At 45.1% G+C, this 21897-nt stretch overlaps 2 protein-coding genes across 6 annotated transcripts in view; one reads left to right on the forward strand and one right to left on the reverse strand.

The window, feature by feature from the left end:
* Positions 1 to 20556, forward strand: part of GTF3C1 (general transcription factor IIIC subunit 1) — a 36555-nt gene extending 15999 nt beyond the window's left edge. For all 5 annotated transcript variants that reach the window (XM_050317204.1, XM_050317206.1, XM_050317205.1 and 2 more), the window contains 20 exons: positions 138 to 234; positions 1001 to 1178; positions 1548 to 1680; positions 2672 to 2807; positions 4576 to 4657; positions 5316 to 5501; positions 6055 to 6212; positions 6335 to 6477; positions 6654 to 6735; positions 7937 to 8049; positions 8963 to 9025; positions 9528 to 9621; positions 10563 to 10735; positions 11272 to 11556; positions 13748 to 14001; positions 15398 to 15684; positions 16168 to 16852; positions 18342 to 18381; positions 19093 to 19285; positions 20162 to 20556. In XM_050317204.1, coding sequence (XP_050173161.1) covers positions 138 to 234; positions 1001 to 1178; positions 1548 to 1680; positions 2672 to 2807; positions 4576 to 4657; positions 5316 to 5501; positions 6055 to 6212; positions 6335 to 6477; positions 6654 to 6735; positions 7937 to 8049; positions 8963 to 9025; positions 9528 to 9621; positions 10563 to 10735; positions 11272 to 11556; positions 13748 to 14001; positions 15398 to 15684; positions 16168 to 16852; positions 18342 to 18381; positions 19093 to 19285; positions 20162 to 20383 — 3604 coding nt within the window. In that variant the 3' untranslated portion in view covers positions 20384 to 20556. The remainder of the gene's footprint in view (positions 1 to 137; positions 235 to 1000; positions 1179 to 1547; positions 1681 to 2671; positions 2808 to 4575; positions 4658 to 5315; positions 5502 to 6054; positions 6213 to 6334; positions 6478 to 6653; positions 6736 to 7936; positions 8050 to 8962; positions 9026 to 9527; positions 9622 to 10562; positions 10736 to 11271; positions 11557 to 13747; positions 14002 to 15397; positions 15685 to 16167; positions 16853 to 18341; positions 18382 to 19092; positions 19286 to 20161) is intronic.
* Positions 20557 to 21388: 832 nt separating this feature from the next.
* Positions 21389 to 21897, reverse strand: POLR3K (RNA polymerase III subunit K). The gene is made up of 3 exons (XM_050317819.1): positions 21787 to 21897; positions 21608 to 21695; positions 21389 to 21516 (listed from the first exon to the last, which is right to left on the reverse strand). The coding sequence occupies exons 1-3, from the start codon at positions 21895 to 21897 to the stop codon at positions 21389 to 21391; spliced, it is 327 nt and encodes a 108-aa protein (XP_050173776.1).

Here is a 21897-nt window from a genome sequence, read left to right on the forward strand (position 1 = left end):
AAAAATACCACTTCAGAAATTCTACAACTCAATGGTTTCCTGAAATTTCAGGTTGCTGCATGAAAATGTTGTGTTTTCTGATATCATTTTTACTGCTTTCATGAGTATTAATTGTGATGCTCCTAATATTGCTGCAGGAGGTACATCTTTTCAGTGGTAGAAAACCTTCAAAGATTATGTTACATGGGGCTGCTACAGTTTGGCCCAACTGAGAAGTTTCAAGACAAAGACCAGGTAATTTGAAGAAAAAAATTTTTTAAAAAAGCCAGTTATTCTTCATGGACTTTTTTTCTTGTGAAATAAATGCAGGATTTGGGATTTGTATTACCTTAAATAGTGAAATGAAATACTGATGTTTCAGGTGTATGTGAAAACCTCCAAATTCAAGTGACACTGTAAGTTGTGTAGATAATTTTTGCCTTTCTCTGGAAGGACACTACTCAAGTGCATAATGCACACAATAATGATCCAGGAGGTTCCAGACTGGCAATACTTATGAAAAATGAGCATTCCACTTTCTTATCCATCAAAGTGTCAGGATTTGGGTGTCTGACACAGAATAAAGTCACTGGTCAGAGTAAAATAATGACATCCATATGCATCTTTTTATAGATAGAGAGCACATGCAAAGGAGAAGGCAGATCCAACACATAATTCATGAGGATAAGAAAGATGATTAGGCCCCCAAATACATCTGTTCAAATCCTGAATGAGGACTTGTTGGAAATAGTCACTCTGTGGAAACTTGGAATATCCTGTGCATAACAGGGAAAACAAACTGTTCTAAATCTAGAAAGGAAATTTCTGGATTGCTGTCAAGGGAAATTTGGGAATACAATGCAATAGGGTGGGAATGGGTGTGTCTTCTCTGAGAGTGCTTTCTCAAAACAGCAAAGACAGAAAATGCCCACCAGTCCTAAACTAGACTGTGTGTGCTGGGAATTAGGGAATTGCAGTGATTTTTTTTACCTACCAGCCTGAAACGTGCTGTGTTTGTCAGGTGTTTGTGTACATGAAGAGGAATGCAGTGATTGTCGACACCACCATCTGTGACCCCCACTACAACCTGGCTCAGAGCAGCCGCCCGTTCGAGCGGCGCCTGTACGTGCTCAACACCCTGCAGGACGTGGAGAACTTCTGGTTTGATCTGCAGTGTGTCTGCCTCAACACACCCCTGGGTATGGCAACACTGCACCTGTGCTGCTGCTTCTGGGCACACCACAATTGCTCCTCCTCCCCTAAAACAGGCAGGCTCTGTTTTGTCACTTCCAGTGTCGTGTCAGGTTGCCCTGTGCAGCAGAAACAACCCTAGAAGCTCTCTCCATGAGGTTGTGATCCACTCCAAATTCTCAGAGCAGTATCAAAACTGAAGTTAGAAGTAACAAAATTGCTAATAGCCCTTTTTGTGAGAAGGCAGCAGGTTGTGTAGAGAAGGGGTAAAAACCTTAGTGCTGTTTGGGAGCGGTAGTTTGCCACAGCAGGGTGGATTGAAGGTGGGTTGAAGTCTGACTTCTCGTGCTGATGGTCAAACCTGTTTGTCTGTCCAGGAGTTATCCGCTGTTCTCGGTCCAAGAGAAGTAATCAAGGCGAGGAGACTGCACTGGATGTGGAAATGGAACAAGAGTCAGCAGTGAATAAACACAATCTGGAGCGAAAGTGTGCGATGCTGGAATACACCACGTACGTCACCTTCATCCCTGCTTTGCTGCTTGAATGGAGAGGGCAAAAAGAGCTGTCCTGGTGCTGAGGATGTTACTCAACAGCAAAAGCAGTTCAGACTCGAGCATCTCAGTTGGGTATTGAGGGCTGTTCCTGTGTAATTCAGAGAGTATCTGGTTAAAGGACATGTAGTTATGCTTCATGTTTACAAGTAACTTTACCAAGTAGGTTTTTATGCTGGAGAAATGGGAGAAGCAGATGTTGGATTTCCTTCCAGTGTAGTACAGATGTGTGTTGCAAGAGTCTTGGGGAAAGCAAAGTTGAGAGGGAAGGAGAGCTTCCTAAGTACTGTTAATGCAAGGGATAGTAAACTTGGAGATTCTCTGTTCCCACGTGTTATATCATGGTATCTCAAGCAGCTTCAGTAGCTCCCCAGTGTTGCATTCTGGAGTCTGTCCTTCTGTGCTGCACTTGGCTGTAATTGTTTACAGATTAATTTCTAATATGGTGTTGGTGTACACTGTGATCTGGAAGTGATCTCTGGAGCATTCCACCTTCTGCCTAATCACAAGCTGTGATAGCCACACAGAGCACCAGTTAAACTCCTTACGTTGTGCTGTGCACTGTGGTTTATCTTTGTCAATATTCTACAAGTACATCAAGTGATCTTCAAAAAATAAATGGTGTTGAGGGGACCCAGTTCCACTGATCGTTGCTGATGGAAAAAATTCTGTTGTGTTCACTTGTCAGCTTCTGCATAGGATCCCTATTGTATGGCAAGAAATCTTCTAAAGTGGATACCTGATGTTCACTTGCAGTTAGGCTGGAGATCACTGCAAAATCTTTAAGGTCAAGAAACAGTTTTGGGATTCAGTTGATGGTGTAATGTTGCCCCCTAAATTGTGAGGGCAAGGGAAGAGTTCTGCACGTTGCACACACATCCCTTGAGAGCAGCTGGGAAGGCCCTCTGTGCCAAATAATGACCTGTGGATTTTGTTTCTCTTGCTGTCAGAGGCAGCCGAGAGGTGGTTGATGATGGATCTATCCCTGGAGATGGGTTGGGAGCTGCAGGTCTGGATTCCAGCTTTTATGGGCATCTAAAACGCAATTGGATCTGGACAAGCTACATCATCAGTAAGACCAGGAAGGTGAGTGTTTTAAAACTTACATATTGGAGTCACTTTTCCAAATTTCAATATTCTTAAGGTTGAAATACTGACACCAAAATCTTACAGTGTGCTTTCTCAGTCATGTGTCTCAGTAAGGCTTTGCATCACTGGAAAGAAAGGAATGCCAAATATTGTCAAATCTTGGTGCTGAAGTGAGTGAAAGAACTGGACATAAATTTTATCTAAAAACTGAATTTGACAGCAAATTTGTTAGTACGTTCAACTAATGGAGCAATACTTTATTGAGCAAGCAGTGCAGATTATTCAGTGGTACCTCTTGCCTTTCTGGAATGTAGAACTTGTCAGATGAAAACTGAAACATCCAGAACAAGGAAATTCATCTGGACAAAAATAAAAACAAAAATAAAAACAGGGAGCCCAACATATGCAAATGAGAATGGCCATCCCAGCTCTGACTAGTGTCCTGTCTGTGATGGAAGGCTGTAAGAGCAAAGGATGTTTCCTCAGAATATCCTCCCAGCTGTCTGCAAGTTTTGGCCATTCTAAATCTGGGGCTGATGTTTCAAAGCAGTTAAGAGTTTTAGGTTTTTTCTAGCATTATTTTGCCTGTGTTTTGAGCACATGTAAATCTTTACTATCCCCAACCTCCTGTAGCAAAGTATTTCAAAGTGCATTATGTGTCCCCCCTTCCTTTTGATGCTTTAAGCTCCCTAATAATTGTAATACTAAGGGAAGCTGTGAAGAAATACAATTCTCTATTACCCTTTCTGTTTCACTTGATTTTTCTAAACATCTGTTCCCCATTATCGCCTCCTTTTCTCAAGACTGACATCTACTATTCGCAGCATGGACCCCATCCTGCCTTTAATCATTCTTGCCTTTCTTTTACCATGCTATAGGTCTACTATATCCTTTTAAGGTGCAAACACAATCATACAGTGCTTTCAGGCTGTGGCCAACCATGGATTTTTACACAGTGTTGCTTTTCTCCCCTAAGAATTCCTTACATTTCCTTTGCTTTTTCACCATTACCAAGCACTGAGCAGGGACTTTCACAGAACTGGCTGTAATTACTCTCCCCTAAGCAGTGGTCAAATCAGAGCCTATCAGTGTATGTAAAATTAGAGTTGCTAATTATTTCCCCTCAGGCAGGATCATTTCACTCCTAATTTCATTTGCTGTTCATTCTCCTGGTTGGTCAGCATTAACAGGACCTCCAGCAGTTCTTCAGTCTCTGCTTTCCTCTCCACATCTGTGACCAACTTCAGCCCCCAGTGAACTCCACACAAGAGAAGTGGGGTTTGCAGAGAATGGCAGAACTCCCAACACACTGCAGTCAGTTCAGGCTCAGACTTAAGATGGCCAGAATACTGTGTAGGAGGCATTTACTCAGTGTTTTGTGTTTGCAGTTTGGTTTTGTGGTTTTTAGGAGTTCCTTTGGAATGTAAAATGCTTTGAAAAAATACTGGTTTACAGCAAGTTCTCCTCAGCCTCTGGAGCAATGAAAGAGTCGAGCATTTCTTTTGCAGTAATGACTCTTGTTAAACTTGAGGAGATTTGCTGAAGTTCTAACCTTCATAATCTAGTGGTCATTACAGTCTGATTTAAGAAAAGCTCTGGAGCCATTCTAATATGTGGTAGTAATAAGACAAATGAGTTCTTCATTGCAGCCAGGGATCCTTCCCTTTATGCAGAAAATTTCTGCTCTCAGGATATAATGCATAGTATTGCTAAAACTAGTGCACTCCTTTTGCATATCACCTTTTTTAAAGCTGTGTTGTCTTAGGAAAATACAGTTTCTGAAAATGGACTGACAGCAAGACTCCAAACCTTCTTAACAAAACACCCCCTGCCACTCAGTACTGGAGGTAAGGTGGGCTCTGAAACTCTGCTGTAGCTGTTATACTGTCTTTGTCAAACCCAGCATGAAGGATGTGGGTTATTCTTGTCCCCTTACAGTAATCTAAAATGCTTCTGGGGCAGTAAAATAGATAAATAAATACATTCCCTGTTTCTGGATATATGGAACAATAATTTTTTTTTATCCAGTATTGATGACATGGGTTGTTCCCGTCTCCTTACAATGATCTAGGATAGTTCTGGGGCTGTAAAATAGATGTGTAAATAATTTCTTAGAGAACAATAATTTCTATCCTTTGCAATTTCTGTTGTGCAGTTTGCAGGAAGTCTAGAGGGACCAATGTTTTGCAGCACTGTTATACAGCCTAACATTTGAGTTAAGGAGGAAGAAAAGCTTCAGGTTGAATATAAAACCTCTGCTCTGTTCCCTTGTGCTTGTGCACTGTACATTAAACTTAGTAATTACTTGATGATTCCTCATTTAATATGGGATTTTACTTTGTAAGTGCTGAGAAGGGGCATGAAAGGACATGACTAAAAAAGGGCAATTTTGAGAGGGCATCTGTCTTTTAATATATTGAAACTTGGGCATTTGCTCTTTATACCTTAATACTGTAGAATGTCATTGATCTAAAGCTCCACTGGTCTCACTGTGTGTCATTTTAGGTAACAAAATTAATATTTTGGGAGAAGCAAAGGTAGGATCAGAGTTACTTGTCCAGAAAGAGGAATGTTTTGAAATAAGTAAAGAACCAAACCAGGATCGAACGAAACGAGTGAGAGGCGGAAAAAGCCAAAAGAGGAAGAGGCTTAGGAAGGAGGTTGGAAAGAAGACAAAGAAGAGAAAGAAAGGTAAGAAACAGGAACAAGCAGCACTCTTTACCATGCTGGAGGCTGCTTTGGAAAAGCTGATGTGACTGGCACATGGTCTGGGCTCCAGGTGGGACAGGGGAGCTTTAGTGGCCATGTCTTCGGGTTCCCTCTGTCAGGGAGGAGCTCAGGTGCCCTGGGGCTGTGCAGGAGCTCTGGGGGAAAACAGCAGCATGTTGTACCCATGAGCTGTGTGTGGGCCATGGCTGCAGTGCTGTGCTGTGCTGACTGGAGAAACCCTGATGGTGTCTGTGCCAGATCAGCTCCTTACAATTCATCATCCACTGTTGATAGCTGGCTTAAAGATACTTCATGGAATGATGCTCTGGGTTGCCAGTTTGCCAATTAAACTGCTTGCTTTCTCATTCCTGGGAGAGGCATTAATGCATTTTGCTTTCTGAACCACTCCTTCCTTCCCTGCTCTTGTCTCTTGTTCTTACAAAACTCATGCTGGTGCCAGGATGGCAGTTTGAATTAACCAGAAGCTGAGATATTTGTCTTTAATTCTTTTTTTGTTTTGTTTTGTTTTTTTTAGAAGAGGATTCTGTAGAAAAAAGCAAGAGGCTGCGTTACCACGACGAGGCCGACCAGAGTGCCCTGCTGAGGATGACCCAGCTCCGTGTCACCTGGACGGTGCAGGAGGACAGCCTGCTCATGCTGTGCAGGATCGCCAGCCACGTGCTCAACGCCAAGGTGTGGGACACACCCCCCTCACCCAGAGCTCAGCACGCTCCAGGGGGTTCATCCTGCTTCTCACCATCCTCTGTGTGCGTCAGGGCTGGAGCTGAACCCCAAACATTTCGTTGTTCCCACAGGTCAAAGGGCCCTTTGTGCCCTGGCAGGTGGTTCGGGATATCATGCATTCCAGCTTCGAGGAGTCCCTGGATAAAACCTCTCACTCCGTTGGACGAAGAGCTCGTTACATTGTCAGGAATCCACAGACTTACCTTAATTACAAGTAAGAAGTTTCATGTCCTAGGTATGGGCTAAATTCTCCTGAAATTAAGTGAAGGGACATGGGCCTTCTTTGTTTTCTCTCTTGTTTCATATGACCTGTAAATTTCAACTATCAAATCTGTATTGAACTGGGAAAGCTTCAACTCTGGACAACACCTTCAATTGTATCTGTTGCAGAGTTTGCCTTGCTGAGGTTTACCAAGATAAAGCCCTCATCGATGATTTCATGAACAGGGAAAATAATTATGAAGATCCACAGGTAGGAGGGAAGTATTCCAAAAGGTCATGGTGCACTTTATTCTGTTTGGATTACTGAGTGCTTGCTCTGCTTGAATTACTGTGATTTCCTCTCTAACCCTCCCTTGAATCCTTAGCCATTTTAAAAATAGCATCATTTGTAAAAATGTGGCATCATTACTGGGTTGGGAGCAAAGTGAACACAGGCAGTTTTCCAAAGGTACATAAACAGCTTTCCGTACAGCAAAAAATTTGTCTTTTCATTATGTTTGTTTATAAACATCCATGACTAAACATCTCTAGCTGCTGATTTTTTTTTGTCCTCTCAGCCTTATTGTTATCTGAGCAAGAAAGCCTTTTTGCTCTGTAATTTCTTATTTGTTACCCCATTTGCATGTTGAAATACAGCCTTCTGTGTATGAGTGCAGGAATGCAAGCAAATCTTATAAGACTTGATTTGATCAGCCAAAAGATTTTATTTCATTTTTTTGAGCTTTTTATGGCTTAAACGAACCACAATTTCAGATTGAGAAGTTGTTTGCACTGAAAGTGCAAACAATTCTGTTTGGAATTTTTGGAATTTTTTTTAGAACTGAGACAGTGTCACAGCAAGAGTGTTTTTATCCAGGAATGACAGTTCATACTGTTGTCACAGAAGCCCATTAGTTCTGTTGGTAAACTCGTGCTTGTTTAAAGGAAAGAGAAGCTGTTGACTGATGAGACATCACTGAAAGAAATATATGTGTCCTCATCCCCAAAGCCTGTCTTTGGAAGCAAATAAAAACTTGTTTCCAGAGCACATTCCTCCCCTGTAACAGGTGTTCTCCGAGCCAAGCCTGTGCAAAAACAGACTTAATGGAGAACGTGGGAAAGCCTGAAGGGTATGAAGAGAAAAAAAGACTTGAACAGAAGCTTAAACAAAGCTCTAGCAAGAGCCTTTTTGCTGTAAATTCAGTAAATTGGTTTAGAACATATGTTCATGGTGGTTGGCTTGTAGCTCTGAGCATCATTACAGATGGAACCTGCAACTGTTCAGTAAATCAGCAAACACGAACTCCACGGAGCTTTCTGATGCAGCCTCTTGGCTGTTGTGCTGTCTCTGCCTCGATAATTCAAACCCAGCCATTTCTGTGACAATTTTCCATGAACACTTTAGAAGTAGGTGGTCTTTTCCCACCCTAATAAATTGAGGTTGATAACATTTCTGTCTCTTCTTTTCTAAGGTTTGTGCAAAGGAGTTTAAGGAGTTCGTGGAAAGGCTGAAAGAGAAATTCTGTTCGACCCTGGGGAATCCCAAACTTGAGATTCCTGACACTCTGCAGGAACTGTTTTCCAGGTATTTTAGCTCTGGTGCTTTTGCCTCTGCACATGGGCTGAGGCAGTGAGAGGAGACAGCAAGTCAGAGCAGAGCACCTTCTCCACAGGGCAGGATTTACACCCTCTGGTGCTTGTACTCTAACTATCAAAAGGAGTTTTACTAAATACAACAAGCAGTGCTGCTTTCAAACTCACACCTCCTGAATACAAGTAACTGATTTTGAGTTATTTGCACAAGTTTGCTGAAGAAGACCTTTAAACCATAAAATTCAGAGTATCAGATGTTTCTAAATTGCCAAATCCTCAACTTTCTGTTAGAGATGGTGCTACTCAGGTGTAACTTTTCAATGCAATAGAAGACTTCCCCTTAAGGATTTTCCAGATTAACTGGCCCCAGTTTATATCACAATTTGTAGCTGGTTGCTCAGCTGAATCACCTCAGCACTGCTAAAACTGTTGATAAAGAAGGGCACTCAGGCTTGTACAGCATCCTCCAGCTCCAGATTGTTAAACTTTTTCGTGATAAATAACACTTGAAGAGCAGCGTGGAAAATTTGTGTCTCAGACCATTTAATGATACCAAATTTGGCGCCTTTGTAAATTTTCTTATTTTGGGAAGAGCTGTACATTACAGCAGAAATGCTGCTGACAGTACTAGAAGTTCAAAACCCCAATAAAATCCTTACAGTGCTGGACTGTCTCCTGTCCATGAGTTTTATCTTCTTGTCAACAGATATTTCAGTGGAGATTGATCTGGACCATTCCTTAAGTGTGTGACCCTTGTGCTGAGGCTGCTGGAGCACAGTCCCTGTGCTGTTTCAGCACTTGCCTCGTTAGCAGTTGTGCTCATCAGCCTCTGGGCTTCAGGGCTGATGCACAGGCACAGAATGTTGCTCTTGTTTCAGTGTTTTCCTTTCCCTTCCCTTGCCCAGATTTCGGGTGCTGGCAATCGGAGAAGACACAACTCAAGGCACAAAAGAGGATAATCTGAGCAGGTGAGGAGCAGTAGCACCATTTTCCCCATTAGGACTCCCAAGGCCGTGACTCTCACCTGTGAAAGTCTTATAAATAGCCTCCTAATTCATAGTTTTTCATCTGTTGTACTGTATAAATTTATTAATAAAACAATACTTTCATAAGGCTGTGGGGACATAGATTTGGTGGATAAAATGGCAGCAGTGATGACCTCAGAATGGTGGTCTGTTATCATTAGAACAACTGTTTGTGGGTGCTGTATTTTAAGAGAAGGAGGTGTTAATAAGGAGAACTTTGTTTTGTGTCAGATTATTTCGACTGATCCAAAATTCAGTGGAAGGTCAGGGAAATTGTAACAGATTACATGAGTGATCCTCAGCTCTAGGATCTGATGCCTTTATGCATCTATTTCAGAAGCAGGTGATTTGAGTTTGTGTATTTTTGTTAGTTTATTGGTACTCATGCTCAAAAATCACCATGACTAAACCTTTTTCTCTTCCCTTTCCCATTTGTTTCTTTCAGTGTGTATGATATTCATTTTCTAGTGCTGCAGAATCTGATTCAGAGCACATTGGCACTTTCAGACAGACAGATGGAATCTTGTCAGTCATTTCAGGTACAGTATCTGGACCAAACTTCACTGGTCAGAGTCATAGAATTGTTTAGGTTGGAAAAGATTATCAAGTCCAACCATTAACCCAGCACTGCCAAGGCCACCACTAAACTGTGTCCCCAGGTGCCACATCTACATGTGGTCATACAGCCCTAAAGTTTCTCCTCCCTTGATAAATTCCTTTTCCAAATGAGAGAAAAGAAACCAGAAACTGAGATTTATGTCTGTTCTGTGAGGAGTGTTCTCGTCTGCTTTTAGGAAATTGTATCTTCTAGGAAGATTTTCAATATGTTGTTTCTCTCTGAGGGTGAGATTAAAGATGTGAGGCTGAAGCAATCCCCAAAAACCATGTGAAATAAACTCCACATCCCTTCCGTTGGGTCTAAACTGTGTCATGATTTACTGCCCAGTTGAGCAATTGGAAAGATCTGGAGGAGATATCACAAAGACAGTCCCAATGCCCAGCTGACACCGGTGCTGGGGAGCCTGTCCCTCAGGGTTGGGGACCACAAAAATACATCATCTATCAGTAAGGTCTTAAATAAGATCAGCAGTTCAAAAGGAGTTTAACATCTCATCAGCAGGCAAGAGTGGAGCCTAGAAAGCCAAGCTGACAGAAGCCTGTGTTCCTGGTGAAGTGAAGGGAGGAATCTACCAAACTGTGTTGCAGAGGGAGCATTTTTCACATCTATAATTCTAGCAGGAGCCTGATCCCATTTTGAATATCAAGTGTTCTACAGTATTTAGTTAATTTAATTGGCATTTACTGTGGAAAGTCTGGAAGCCCATAAAAGGAACAGAACAGCAGTTAAGTGAATTTATATGTATCATTTACATTCTGGCTTGTAGGCTTCATATCCATTTAGTTAATGTGAACCTCCAGTAGGTCGAGTCTAACAGAGCTAAAACTGCCTCTTACACTGAACAGGGGGGGTTTTTTGCAGACATTCCGACTGTACCAGGAGTACCAGGATGACATCCTGGGGAAGGCTTTCCTGGAGTACCAGAAGAGGAGTTTGGTGAATCGGCGGCGGGTGAACCACACGCTGGGGCCCAAGAAGAACCGGGCCCTGCCCTTCGCGCCCATGTCCTACCAGCTGTCCCAGAGCTACTACAGGTGGGTGTCACAGCGGGCACTGCTGGGCTTTGAGCAGGGAAAGGCTCTGCCAGGCTGGGTGTGTTCTCTGCTGGGCCTGGAGAACAGAATCCACATCGAGTGTCCAGAGCAAAAACCCACACCTCCCGCTGAGGCTGCGAGGCGAGGGTAAGGTCAGGTGTGTTGGTCCTTACTGGGTGTGAGGGAGGAGAGCCCAGTGTTACAAAGACACGTGGAGAGGAAATGAGATGCAGCAGCAGAGTTCTAGATGTGGTGGTGGGATTTCTTTAGCACTCCTGTGAAGCAGAAGATGACATCTTTGCTTTCTGTTAGCTGTGTAGCCTCTGACTTTTACATGGTGCATAAATAATGTTCTGGAACCAGTCAAAGGACTGTGAAAGCAGGTGTAGAAGGTACTTGGTCACCAGCTCTAACGTGGAACTTCAGCTGTGTGGCTGCTTTGTGCTCCCATGGGTCTAAAATTCATGCTAAATTCATGCTCAGTAAGAACAGCTTGTGAAAGGCTTGTGCTTCTTTGACTTGGTGTTTCTGTCCAGAGTCTTCACGTGGCGCTTCCCCAGCAGCACTTGCACAGAGTCCTTCCAGTTCCTCGAGAAGCTCAGGGATGCTGAAAAATCAGACCAGCCAGATAGCTTCTCATTTAAAGATCAGGAAAGCACACCATCAGAAGGCATGGTGACGTTTCCCATGGACGGGCCCGGTGGCCAGTGCGTGGTGATGCTTTCCCTGCTCTCCCTGGGACTTGTGGCTGTGAACGTGAGAATCCCGGAGCAGATCATTGTGGTGGACAGCACCATGGTGGAAAATGAAGTGATAAAGAGGTAAATGCTGTTATTTCTGTTTGGGGATAACTTGAGTGAGATTGGATAGGCATTAGCATTTCCTGCACTGCACTGCACTGGGGCCTGTTTTACTGCGATGCTGTTTAGATTGTTATTTCTGAGGGAGCATTCTGAAGATTTAATGGCACTTCACTTAGTGCCTGTCATTACAGCCCTGGATTGCATTTGTCTTCACATGTGACATTTCAATTGCTCAGCACTTCAGTGCCATCAGAGCTGATGTGGCAAGGGGAGCACTGGGTGCTGCATGAGCATTGTCAACATTGTACCTTGTCATTTCAAAGGCTGAGAAGGCTCAGTAACAAGGTTTCAGCTTTAGCAGTGAAACCTCTCAGCCCAATATTGCTTCTGTGGATTGTCTCCTGTTTGATTCAATTTTTCTGTAAGCCTGCAGTAATGGCACACCACTGAAACTGGAACCCTCCCCAGGCAGCCTGATCCTGGGAGCCCTTACCCTCACAGTCAATATGTGTTTCATCCTTTCAGTCATTATGTGTTTTCTTAAGAGTGCAACTAAAATCTCTTGCTTTACCCTGCTGCTTCCTGTGGTATATATACATGGAAAATACTCTGTTCTCTTTAGAGCAGCTTAATACTCATTTGAAGATTGTTATTGCAGTCTTCTTCCCATAACATTCTGTTCTTTAAAATAAGCAGCCTCAGTTCCTTTACTTGTGTTTTTAGTACACAATTAAGTTTTTATTAAGTTTTCCAGATCTCTGTCTTTCTCATTATTTTCTTCTGCACTGAGCTGTGATGTCAGAAAAGAAATGCCATGCCCTTGCTGGCAGGTCCATGCCAAGTTCATCATGTCAGATAGGTGAAACTCCTGCTAATGCATCCCAGGATGCTGAAGGGCCATGGACTTGCCAAAAAAAACCCAGCCAAACCTCCCCAGTGCAGTGGGGAGCTTATGATTCTTGTGAGTCACTCTACCAAGCTTTCTTTTCCTTTACCTGGTTAATTGTTTCCTCTTAGTGTGGAGGCACAGATGCACAGTACTATTATATAAATAACAGGCATTTGTCATAGGAAATTGCTCCCTGCTCTTTTCCAGGCTGTTTCTCCAGTTTGCTGGAGATGTTCTGAATGCAAATCCCATCTTCCCCTAGACTTGCAGTGTCTCCAGCTGGGTGATCCTCTGCAAACTGAAAAAGCTCTTCGACCACCCAGGTCATTTGCAAAAATACACTGAGCCCTGGACTGACCCCTTTGCTGAGTTTGGCCACCTTGAGTTCTGTACTCACTGTTTTTCCTAAATGATGTGTTTCCTACTGGTTTAAAATATGTTTTAAAAGAAGGTCTGACTCATCTTAGAAAAGGTTGTGAGGAACCTTTGGTTGTCTCCTGCTTAGAACAGAGGCAACTTCAGAGTTATATCAGGTTTTTCAGAGCCTTCAGCTTTCACCATTGTGGCTCTTGTCTTCTCCTGGAAAGAAACAGTGTTGGTTTGACTAAGTTTATTTCTGGGAAATTTATCCTGGCTGCTACTACTATTCTTTTTTACTCTGAGGCTGTCTGCAGTTTGGTTTTTGGTAGAGGGTTGTTGTGGGTTTTTTTAAAGTAACTGAAGTCTTTGGTCTGTAATTCTTTCTCCTCCTTTTCCTCCTTAAAAATAAACACTGTCTGCCCTCCACTGCAGCATCCTCATGGTCTCAGTGGCCAACAGAAGTTCCCTCACAATGAAGTGTCTGCTGAACCAAAGAGGTTCTGCTGAACCAAACTGCAGACACCCTCCAGTTAAAAAAAGAAAAGTAGTGGTTGCAGCCAGGATAAGTTTCCCAGAAATAAATTTAGTCAAACCAGCATCATTTCTTTCCAGAACAAGACAAGGGCCACAATGGTTAAAGCTGAAGGCTCTGAACAACCTGCTATAACTCTGAAGTTGCCTTTGTTTTAATCAAGAGGGTCAGCACTTCAAGCTGAGATATTTTGGGTTCATTTCAATATAATTGCAAAAAATGGGAGAGTTTCCTCTTCCAGGGACTTTTAGTGTGTTTTTTTTCCTGTAGTTGCTCGTTCTCAGTGCTTTAAATCAGGCTGCTGTGGACATGCTGTCCATGACTAAAACAGGAGTGCAGAATCACTGTGTTCTTGCTCTGCTCAGTGCAGTGAGTCACTATTACGGAAAAAAAAAACAACAAACAAAATTCCCCCGTGTTTGCTGTAGTTTGGGCAAAGAAGGGCTGGAGGATGAGGATGAGGATGAGGATGAGCTGGATGACAGCGGTGGAGGCAAGCGGAGGATAGAAGTGAAAGCTCGTCAAGCTTCTCACACCAATTACCTGCTAATGAGAGGCTACTACGCCCCTGGCATTGTGAGCATGAGGAACCTGAGCCCCAGTGACAACATCGTGGTCAACTCCTGCCAGGTGAAGGTCAGGCTGAGGTGTTCCCCTGTCCCAGGGAGACTCAGCTCTCCAGGTGAGTTCCTCTTTGTCCCATCTGGCACAGAAATGGGTTGGGGGTTCCTCACCTGCTGAGGAACTGATTTAAACAAAGCCCCTTCCATAGGAACATTCTGTTTTCATCACACGTGCAGTCTGTAATGCTTTCTCTCCTGATTTAAACAGATGGGAGACTTAAAGGCACTTCTTGTTGGCAACAAGTCCTTGCCTGTATTTCATGTTGTGTTAAATTGTAATGCAAAGAGGAAGTCTGTCCTCTACTCTGTTGTCCCTTCTCCAGGAAGTTCTTCAGTCCCTTCTGCAACTTAAAATACCATATAATGTCACACCCAGACTTTCTCCTCTGTAAAGAGAAAACCTTTCAGAGCTCCTTGGAAGGAAATTCTCATTTACTTGTCTCATGCAAGTGCCTGAAATAGTGGTGTCCAATGTCTGGCCTCTTGCCTCAGTAATTTAAACATTTTTTTTAATATTTAGAGCTTGAAAGTTTGCAGTTCATCAGCACTGCCCCTTCTTAAAGAGCATTTTGCTTTCAGCTGTAATGCAAATGCATCCAGAACCTTGAGCTCTTCAGCTGAAGGGTCTGGTGCTGTCCCTGCCCTATTGCTATTGCTGCTGTGGCAGAAGTAAAAGAGAAATCCTTTCTCATCTCTCAGCTGCCACTCGTGCCCTCCAGGTCTGCTGAGCTGACTGCTCATTACAGCTGATCTCATTTCTCCTTGGCTGTCAGGGAAGTGCAGCTGCCACGAGTGTCCCACAAGGAGTGTCCCACAAGGCCCAGTGTGGAGCAGCCTGCGCATCCAAGGGAGGGGAGCAGGAGGAGCAGTGCCAGAGCTGCCCCCTCATCTTCAGGGACTGGGAGAAGGGGTTATGTGGGTTCAGCTTCTGAATCCTCTGTACAGGGCAGTGATGGACCAACCTGTCACCAAACAGGGAGATGCTCCGTGAGACTGATTGTGCCAAGGCATTGTCAAGTGCTAGTTAAACCACATCTGGCCAGCAGGTCTGCCACAGATTTTTTGATTAATAGCGTTTCCTTTCCCCCAGAATTTTGCACTTGACCTTCTTCAAGAAAAAAGGAGATGATTCCCTCATTAACTTAGAGCTAAGCTGACCCAGTGTTAGAGAGAATATCAGTAAGTCTGCACTGCCTTCCAGCCATCCTTCACTTTGATAGGAGGATAAACCTTTGTAAACCCGCTTGATCTTCTTTCTTCTACAGGCCTTTTCAGACACAGATATGTAAGGCAGCAAGAAAAAAAGGAAACTGTGGAGCAGTGAAGCTGTAAAGCAGAGCTCTGTTTTTAATTGGGGTACTCCAGAGCATCTCTAATCCGTTTGTCTTTCTGTGGGGTATTGCACAGTAACCACGGCTTCACAGCTCATACCCCCGTGTTTCGTTTGCTCTGCAGTTCCTTCTCTGCTGGATAACATGGTTGTGGGAATCTCCTGCCTCCCTGACACTTTCAGCAGGCTGGTAAAAATCCAAGAAGAACGTTATGAGGTCGATAAGTTCCTCCAGGAGTGCACAGAAGGGCACGGTTACAGCCCCGGAGATGCAGAGGCCGTTGTGCAGATCCGGAATGCCATAGAGGCAACTTCCCACTTTGGAATTTGCAAAGCTGAGCTGAGCAAACGTTTCTGCAGCTATGAAGAGGTGGAAGCCACAAGAACCAGGAGCTTGGAGCAGTACATTCAGGTGGTTTTACTGCTTTCTGTGCATTATTGTCAGCGTGTTTAGTATTCCCCTTGCACAGGACAAGCTTCCAGGCTGTTGGAAGCAACTATGAATTGAACAAAGCTGTTTATGCTGGGCAGGAGATCACATCCCATACCTGATAGCAATCTTGCCTCAAAGTTAGGAAGGCCAAAAATTAAAGCAGCACTTAATCAAAGGTAGGAATGAGCTGTTTCAGAAACCTGGAGGTGCCAACATCCACCTCTGGAAGCAAAATACTCTTTCCCGGTCATAATTTTAACTTAATTTAAACTGAAGAAAAATGTCTTGTGCTGTAATTTCAAGAAAGTTTAAGGGGTAAAACATCTTTTCAACTTTTTGCTCCTTCCTTGCTGCCAAAGATGGCAATTCCATAATACTTGGTTAAAGTGACATTTTCCCGTGAAAGCTTCTGAGATAATTTGTTGTGGGGGTTTTTTTGTTTGTTTTTTTTTTTTTCTACAGGATCTTATTGAAATGCAGCAGATTTTAGAAGTAGGAGGCCACACTGTAAGACTGGTTGCAGTAGTGTTTGCCAAGCCATGGCTGTTGCATTCAGTGTGTCTGAAGGACAGAGCAGAAGATGCTGATCAGCAAGGGGCAGACACTGCCCCCCCAGATGTGCCCCAGGAGTGCCTGCCAGCAGAGCCAGGGAAGGGAGAGGAGGAGCAGCTGGGAAAAGACACCCAGCCTGTGAGTGATGAAGAACCCCCGAGGAAGAGATGTAAGACTGAAAATGATGTCCTTGAGGGGGACAGTCAGCTCTGCCAGGGCTCACAGGGCGGCCTGGAGAGAGCATCAAGTAACTTTGAAGCAGGTGCTGCTGATCCTGTTAGGGCAAAGGAAGCTGTAACTGGGGGTGAAGAAGTAGGTTCCCTGGGAGGGCAGGCAGAACACCCAGCTGAACTCCCAGAGCCTGCTCCAGAACTCCCAGCGCCTGCTCCAGAACTCCCAGAGCCTGCTCCAGAGGCTGTGCATGTGGACACTCACAAGGAACAAGATCAGCCTTGTCCTGAGGACAAAGAGTTTGAAGTGGAGAACAATGAGCTCAGCATTGAGCACAACAGAGAGATCCCCAAGCCTGAACAACCAGCCAGTGAGCAGGATGATGACCTTTCCTACTTGCAGGAGAACCCAGGAGTCTCCAAAGGTATGTAGGAGCACTCTTCATCCAAGATGCAGAGACCAGCTCACCAGCAGCTGATCCCAAATGGATGGTGCTATTTTATAAGCAAATCCTAGATCCTTTATGAAGCTACACCAGGCAGAGGTTGTCATTCCTCCAGACAAATTGGCATAACACTAGTTTCTGGAAGGTCTTGGAGGTTTCAAATACATCAGAGATTCCCTCAGAGATTCCTTCCTGTTCCTTTTGCTGAAATGTTCACAACTACTCCAAAAATACATTTTCCTCAGAAACTTGTTTCCATGGCTTGCTCTTCTTCAAAAATGTATTTGGAACTGAAGTTGCTCATGGCTGGCTTCAGTCCAAAGGCCAGACATCTCTAAGCCTGGAAAGCACAGCACTGCTGGTGTGCCTGCAGCTCGAATGTCCATGGCTGAAAGTCCTGAAATCCTTAAACCAGGAAGCAGCACACGCCAGGGGGATTAACAGCCTCGTTTGTAACCCAATTGGACTCCATTTTCATTTCCTCTTTACTGCCAGTTTTGCTTTCTAATAGTCAGTAGTTCTTGCCAAGCTTTACATTAAGTAGTTTGTGGGGGATTTTATTTTGGTTTTGTTTCTATGGGCTCTGATTTCAGACTGAATCACTGCCTGACTGCTCGTGTGGGATCCTGCCAAGCTCTGCCAGTACCCACGTTCAGAGGCAGCTGTGAATCAGTGCAGGCTGATCCCTGACATCTTAGAGCTTGGAATTGTTTAACTGGAGCCTTCCTGCAGGAAATAGATACTGTCTAAACAGCAGAGACCTCAGCAGTTCTTAAATGAAACTACCAAAGTATTCTTCTGGCTTTAACTTCCTTCACTTGTTTGTAACACAGGAGAGAAAAAGCAGTAGTTCTGTTATCAAACATGGAGTTCTTACTGGCCAGTGAAGGGTTTACATGTGCTTAAGACAGAGCTGTTCCCCTCTGGGTATGGTAGGAATACCTCTGTTAAGTAAGTGTCTAATTAAAGCCCATGACATAATGTAATGGGAGCAGCAGAGAGACAACCTTTGCTTTGAAACTGAGCCCTGCTGGAATCCTGAGTTTGCACTCCCATGTCTGCAGCTACTTGGGCTCCTGCTCAACTTCCATGTGATTCCCAGGAGTCTGGGGTAACCCACACCCTCATGCTGAGACCCTGCAGAGCTCCCTGTGACACTCAGTTCTCTCAGTCACCTGGGCTCCAGCCATGTCATCAGACCTGTAGGAATGAAGCTCCTTGCTGGGATTTGGGAAGGGAAGCACAGAAGGTGTGCTTGAGCAGAGAGATGTGGTTGTGGCAGGAGGTGTGGCAGGAGTGTGCTGCAGGCAGGTCAGGGGCAGCTCAGAGCTCCCCAGAACTGAGAACAGTTTGCTCAGGTGGTTTCCTAACAAGCTGTTGCACTTTACAGCTTGGCCACCTTTTACTCTTTCTTCCACTAGATAAGGAGCTGGAGTTAATTAGAAAATATGTGTCCTTTTCTTTCCAGGCAGCTCCATGACAGATGCCTCCCAGGCAGCCAGGGACCGGTGAGTAACAGAGCTGTCTGCAGAATAACTAAACACTTGGCACTCCCAAAATAATACTGGAAGCAGTTGATTTGGAAACCTTAGTTTTATGCTGTGATGGGCAGTGAGAACTGATGATGGAGAAACCCCAGGTCTTCCTCCATTGTTCATGTTGATATGCATGCTGAGAAAATTTCTCTGATATATGTTTTTACCCCCAAACCAACTGGCTCCAAATATCAGAGGAAAAAAAATGATTTTACTTCACAAATAAGTCCAGTGCCAGAAAGCCTCAACTTTCAGGTGCCCAGGAAAGGCCTGGAGAAACTGCAGTATGAGAAATGGGAATTTCCATGCAGGGTCTGTCTTTTGACTCCACAATGCTACTAAAAATGAGGAATTTCTTTCCTATCAGAGTGCTGTTGCAGATTGAAGCAGGTCTTGGACAACTTTTGGAGGATATCTCAGCCAATACCAAACAAAGCTCTCCTGGTCAGAGACTCAGGATTGACTGCTGGGTGTGTAATAGTGCTAAAAGTGGTGAACCCCTAGTGAAATCCTGCAGGTCTGGAGCTGTGTGGTAAATCAGCACCAGTCCCTGCTCAGAGGGATTTCCACCTGTGAGCAAACACTGCAGTGGATGTACTGAGAGTCTCTGTAACGCAGAAAGTCTGATGGGAACTCTAAGCAGACGAACTCCTGACAGAGCTGAGCTTTAATTGTGTTCTGCAGGGCCTGTGAGGATGTCTGCTTCATTGGGAGGCCGTGGAGGATCGTGGATGGCACTCTGAACAAGCCTGTGTGCAAGGGGATGATGGAAGCTGTGCTCTATCACGTCATGAGCAAGCCGGGCCTGACGCAGGCGGCGCTGCTGCAGCATTACAGTGGGGTGCTGCAGCCCGTGGCTGTGCTGGAGATCCTGCAGGTACCTGAGCCACTCTGGGAGCTTCAACCCGGCTCAGCTTCCACACCAGGAGCCAGCAGATCCATTGCTGGGAGTCCCAGGGAAACGGGAGTGTGAATGAACCGTGAAAAACCACCTTCTCCCTCTGGTGTAAATGAACCAAAGCCAGAGCAAGTCAGTGCTCACAGTGAGGAAGGAGGGAAGCCTGATTTACCCATCCTTGGAATCACCCTGTTACTGAGTTCAGAATTTGAGCTTGCTTCTGAAGTGGGTGTACAGGGACTTGCAATTTTAGGTGGTTACTGAAGAGTGGGGGCTTGTCACTGTGAAGTACTAAATGGCTGTTTAATGCAGCATTAATCACAGGACCACAGAATGGTTTGGGTTGGAAGGGACCTTAAAGATCATCTGGTTCCAATCCCCAATCACCATAGATAATCCCAGTGTTCCTAATTTTTTTCCTTATATACCTTCTAGATGGGCAGTCTTTGAAGTAGGAATCAGACTGAAATGTGTCTGTGCTGTGTGTAAACGAGACCTTCTGTCCTGACACACCTGCCTGAAGGGCCACATCCTTAACAGTACATGGCAAGAAAATGTTGAGTTTATCTTACATTTTTTTCCCATCGTGAAGTTTTGGTTGCCACCACTGCTACTTTGGAAATTAAATCTTGATTTACATTTCTTTTCCCTGTAAGAATTCAAAACCTTAAGCACAGCAGTGATACTGCAGCCCTTCCTGCAAGCATGACTTCCCCTCAGGGGCTCCAGGGAAGCCACTTTTGGTATAACTTGCCCAGCATTTCTGAGAACATTGTAGGTAGAGCAGCATTCAGTGGTTTGTTTGGTTTTTTTTTCTACAACTGCCCAAACTAAAATATGTGAATTTTTCTGCAGGGTCTGGAAACTCTGGGTTGCATCAGACGATTCTACCTGAAAAAGCCATCCCCGGTGTCACTCTTCTCTCAGCCAGTTGTGGAAGAACAACTCAACAATCCCAAACTGAGTGAAACCCCAACGATCTACTACGAGCCCACGATAGACTGTACCCTCAGGCTGGGGAGAGTGTTCCCCTCTGAAGTGAACTGGAATAAGTGGGTGCAGATTATCCCTGTATAGGAGGTAAAGCTGAGTCACATCAAATTGGCTCAGCCTGTAGGAGGGAGCGTTGATGCAGATGAAACGCTGCAATTTTTGCTCCATAACTTTTTATTAAGTTATTTATCCTTTTTACTTCTGAATGTGTTTAAACTGAGAATAAAGCTTGATGCTAAGGCAGAAGTAATACGTGATCCTGCTTGAAGTGTATTATCTTTTCGTTAACCACTGCCTGCAGGGTGTATAGTTTGTAGTTCCTGATTTAACTTGGGGTGTTTCCACAGGTCCCATTTTGGTTTTTTCCTCTCTGTAATACAGAGAGCACAGTTTTACATAGAGAAATTGTTGGGTTATAGATGAACATCTAATAATTCTGGACAGTACATCTTGAACATATTTAAAACCCTTCCAGTAAGGATTCCCTTCTGTTCAAAGCAGTTGAATGGGGGTCTCTAAGAACAAATGTTCATTGCCCTACATAATATGCAAACAGCTTGTTTTGCTGCTACACTCCTAGCTCTGAATACTAAAGCTGTTTGTACACGTTGACAATTCTGCTTTCACAGGTGTTGAATTTTATTTCAACGGACAGTATTAAGTTTCACGTTTCCTTTGTTAGGTCAAAATCCCTCTGCCATTTTTCTCAGCTGATCAGTAAAAAAATCTGTAGCACAGAGAGGAAACGCTTCACCTTTGTTTTGCCTGTTCCGTGGCACAACAGCTGGCTCAGTGCTGGGCTTTCATCCCCATCCTTCAGCTGATTCACCTTCAGGCCTGTCTGCATTTCAGACACCGGTTCCTTGGCGTGCAGGGCACGGGTCTCACGCTGTGTGCTTTCAGCAGAACCCTGCACTGTGTGAACTGAGGGCCCCGCGCAGGCAAAACACCCAGGTGGAGCCTGTTGTTCCCAGCCGGGCACGGCGGCTCTGAGCTGGTTTAAAGAGACACGCAGCAGAGGGTTCCTCGCACCCAGGGCCAGGTTTTATTGCAGGAGCGGGACCCCCGCGCCCCATGCCCGCAGCCCCCTCAGTCCCGCCAGCGGTGCCCGCACTGCGGGTTGCAGCACTTGTAGAACGTGGTCATGGGCTCGTCGGCCGAGCGCGTCTGGATCTGCATGAAGTAGGCGCGGGGGTGCTCGCACTTGGGGCACGGCTCTGCGGGGCACGGAGAGCGGCCGTGAGGGCAGCGCGGGGCAGGGCAGGGCGGACCCGACCCCCGCCCGGCCGCCCCCCGGCCCGGCCCTACCTGCCGTGGAGTCCACGTTCTCCCAGGCCGCGGCGCCGCCCAGCACATCGTCCACCTCCTTCAGCCGCGGGTACTTCCTGCTGGTCACCTGCGGGCACGGCCAGCGGCTCAGCGGGACCGGGACCCCCGCCCCGGTTCACCCCCCGCCCGGGTCACCCCCCAGCCCCGCGCCCCGGTACCTTCCTGGTGACATTGCGCACGTAGGGGCAGGTGGTGCAGGCGAAGCGGTGGCAGCGCGGCCCCTCCTCGGCCACCAGCACGTTCCCGCAGGCCGGGCAGAAGAGCAGCAT

This window comes from Myiozetetes cayanensis, unplaced genomic scaffold, assembly GCF_022539395.1.
Source record: "Myiozetetes cayanensis isolate MyiCay16 unplaced genomic scaffold, myiCay2020 scf20-37, whole genome shotgun sequence".
NCBI lineage: Eukaryota > Metazoa > Chordata > Aves > Passeriformes > Tyrannidae > Myiozetetes > Myiozetetes cayanensis.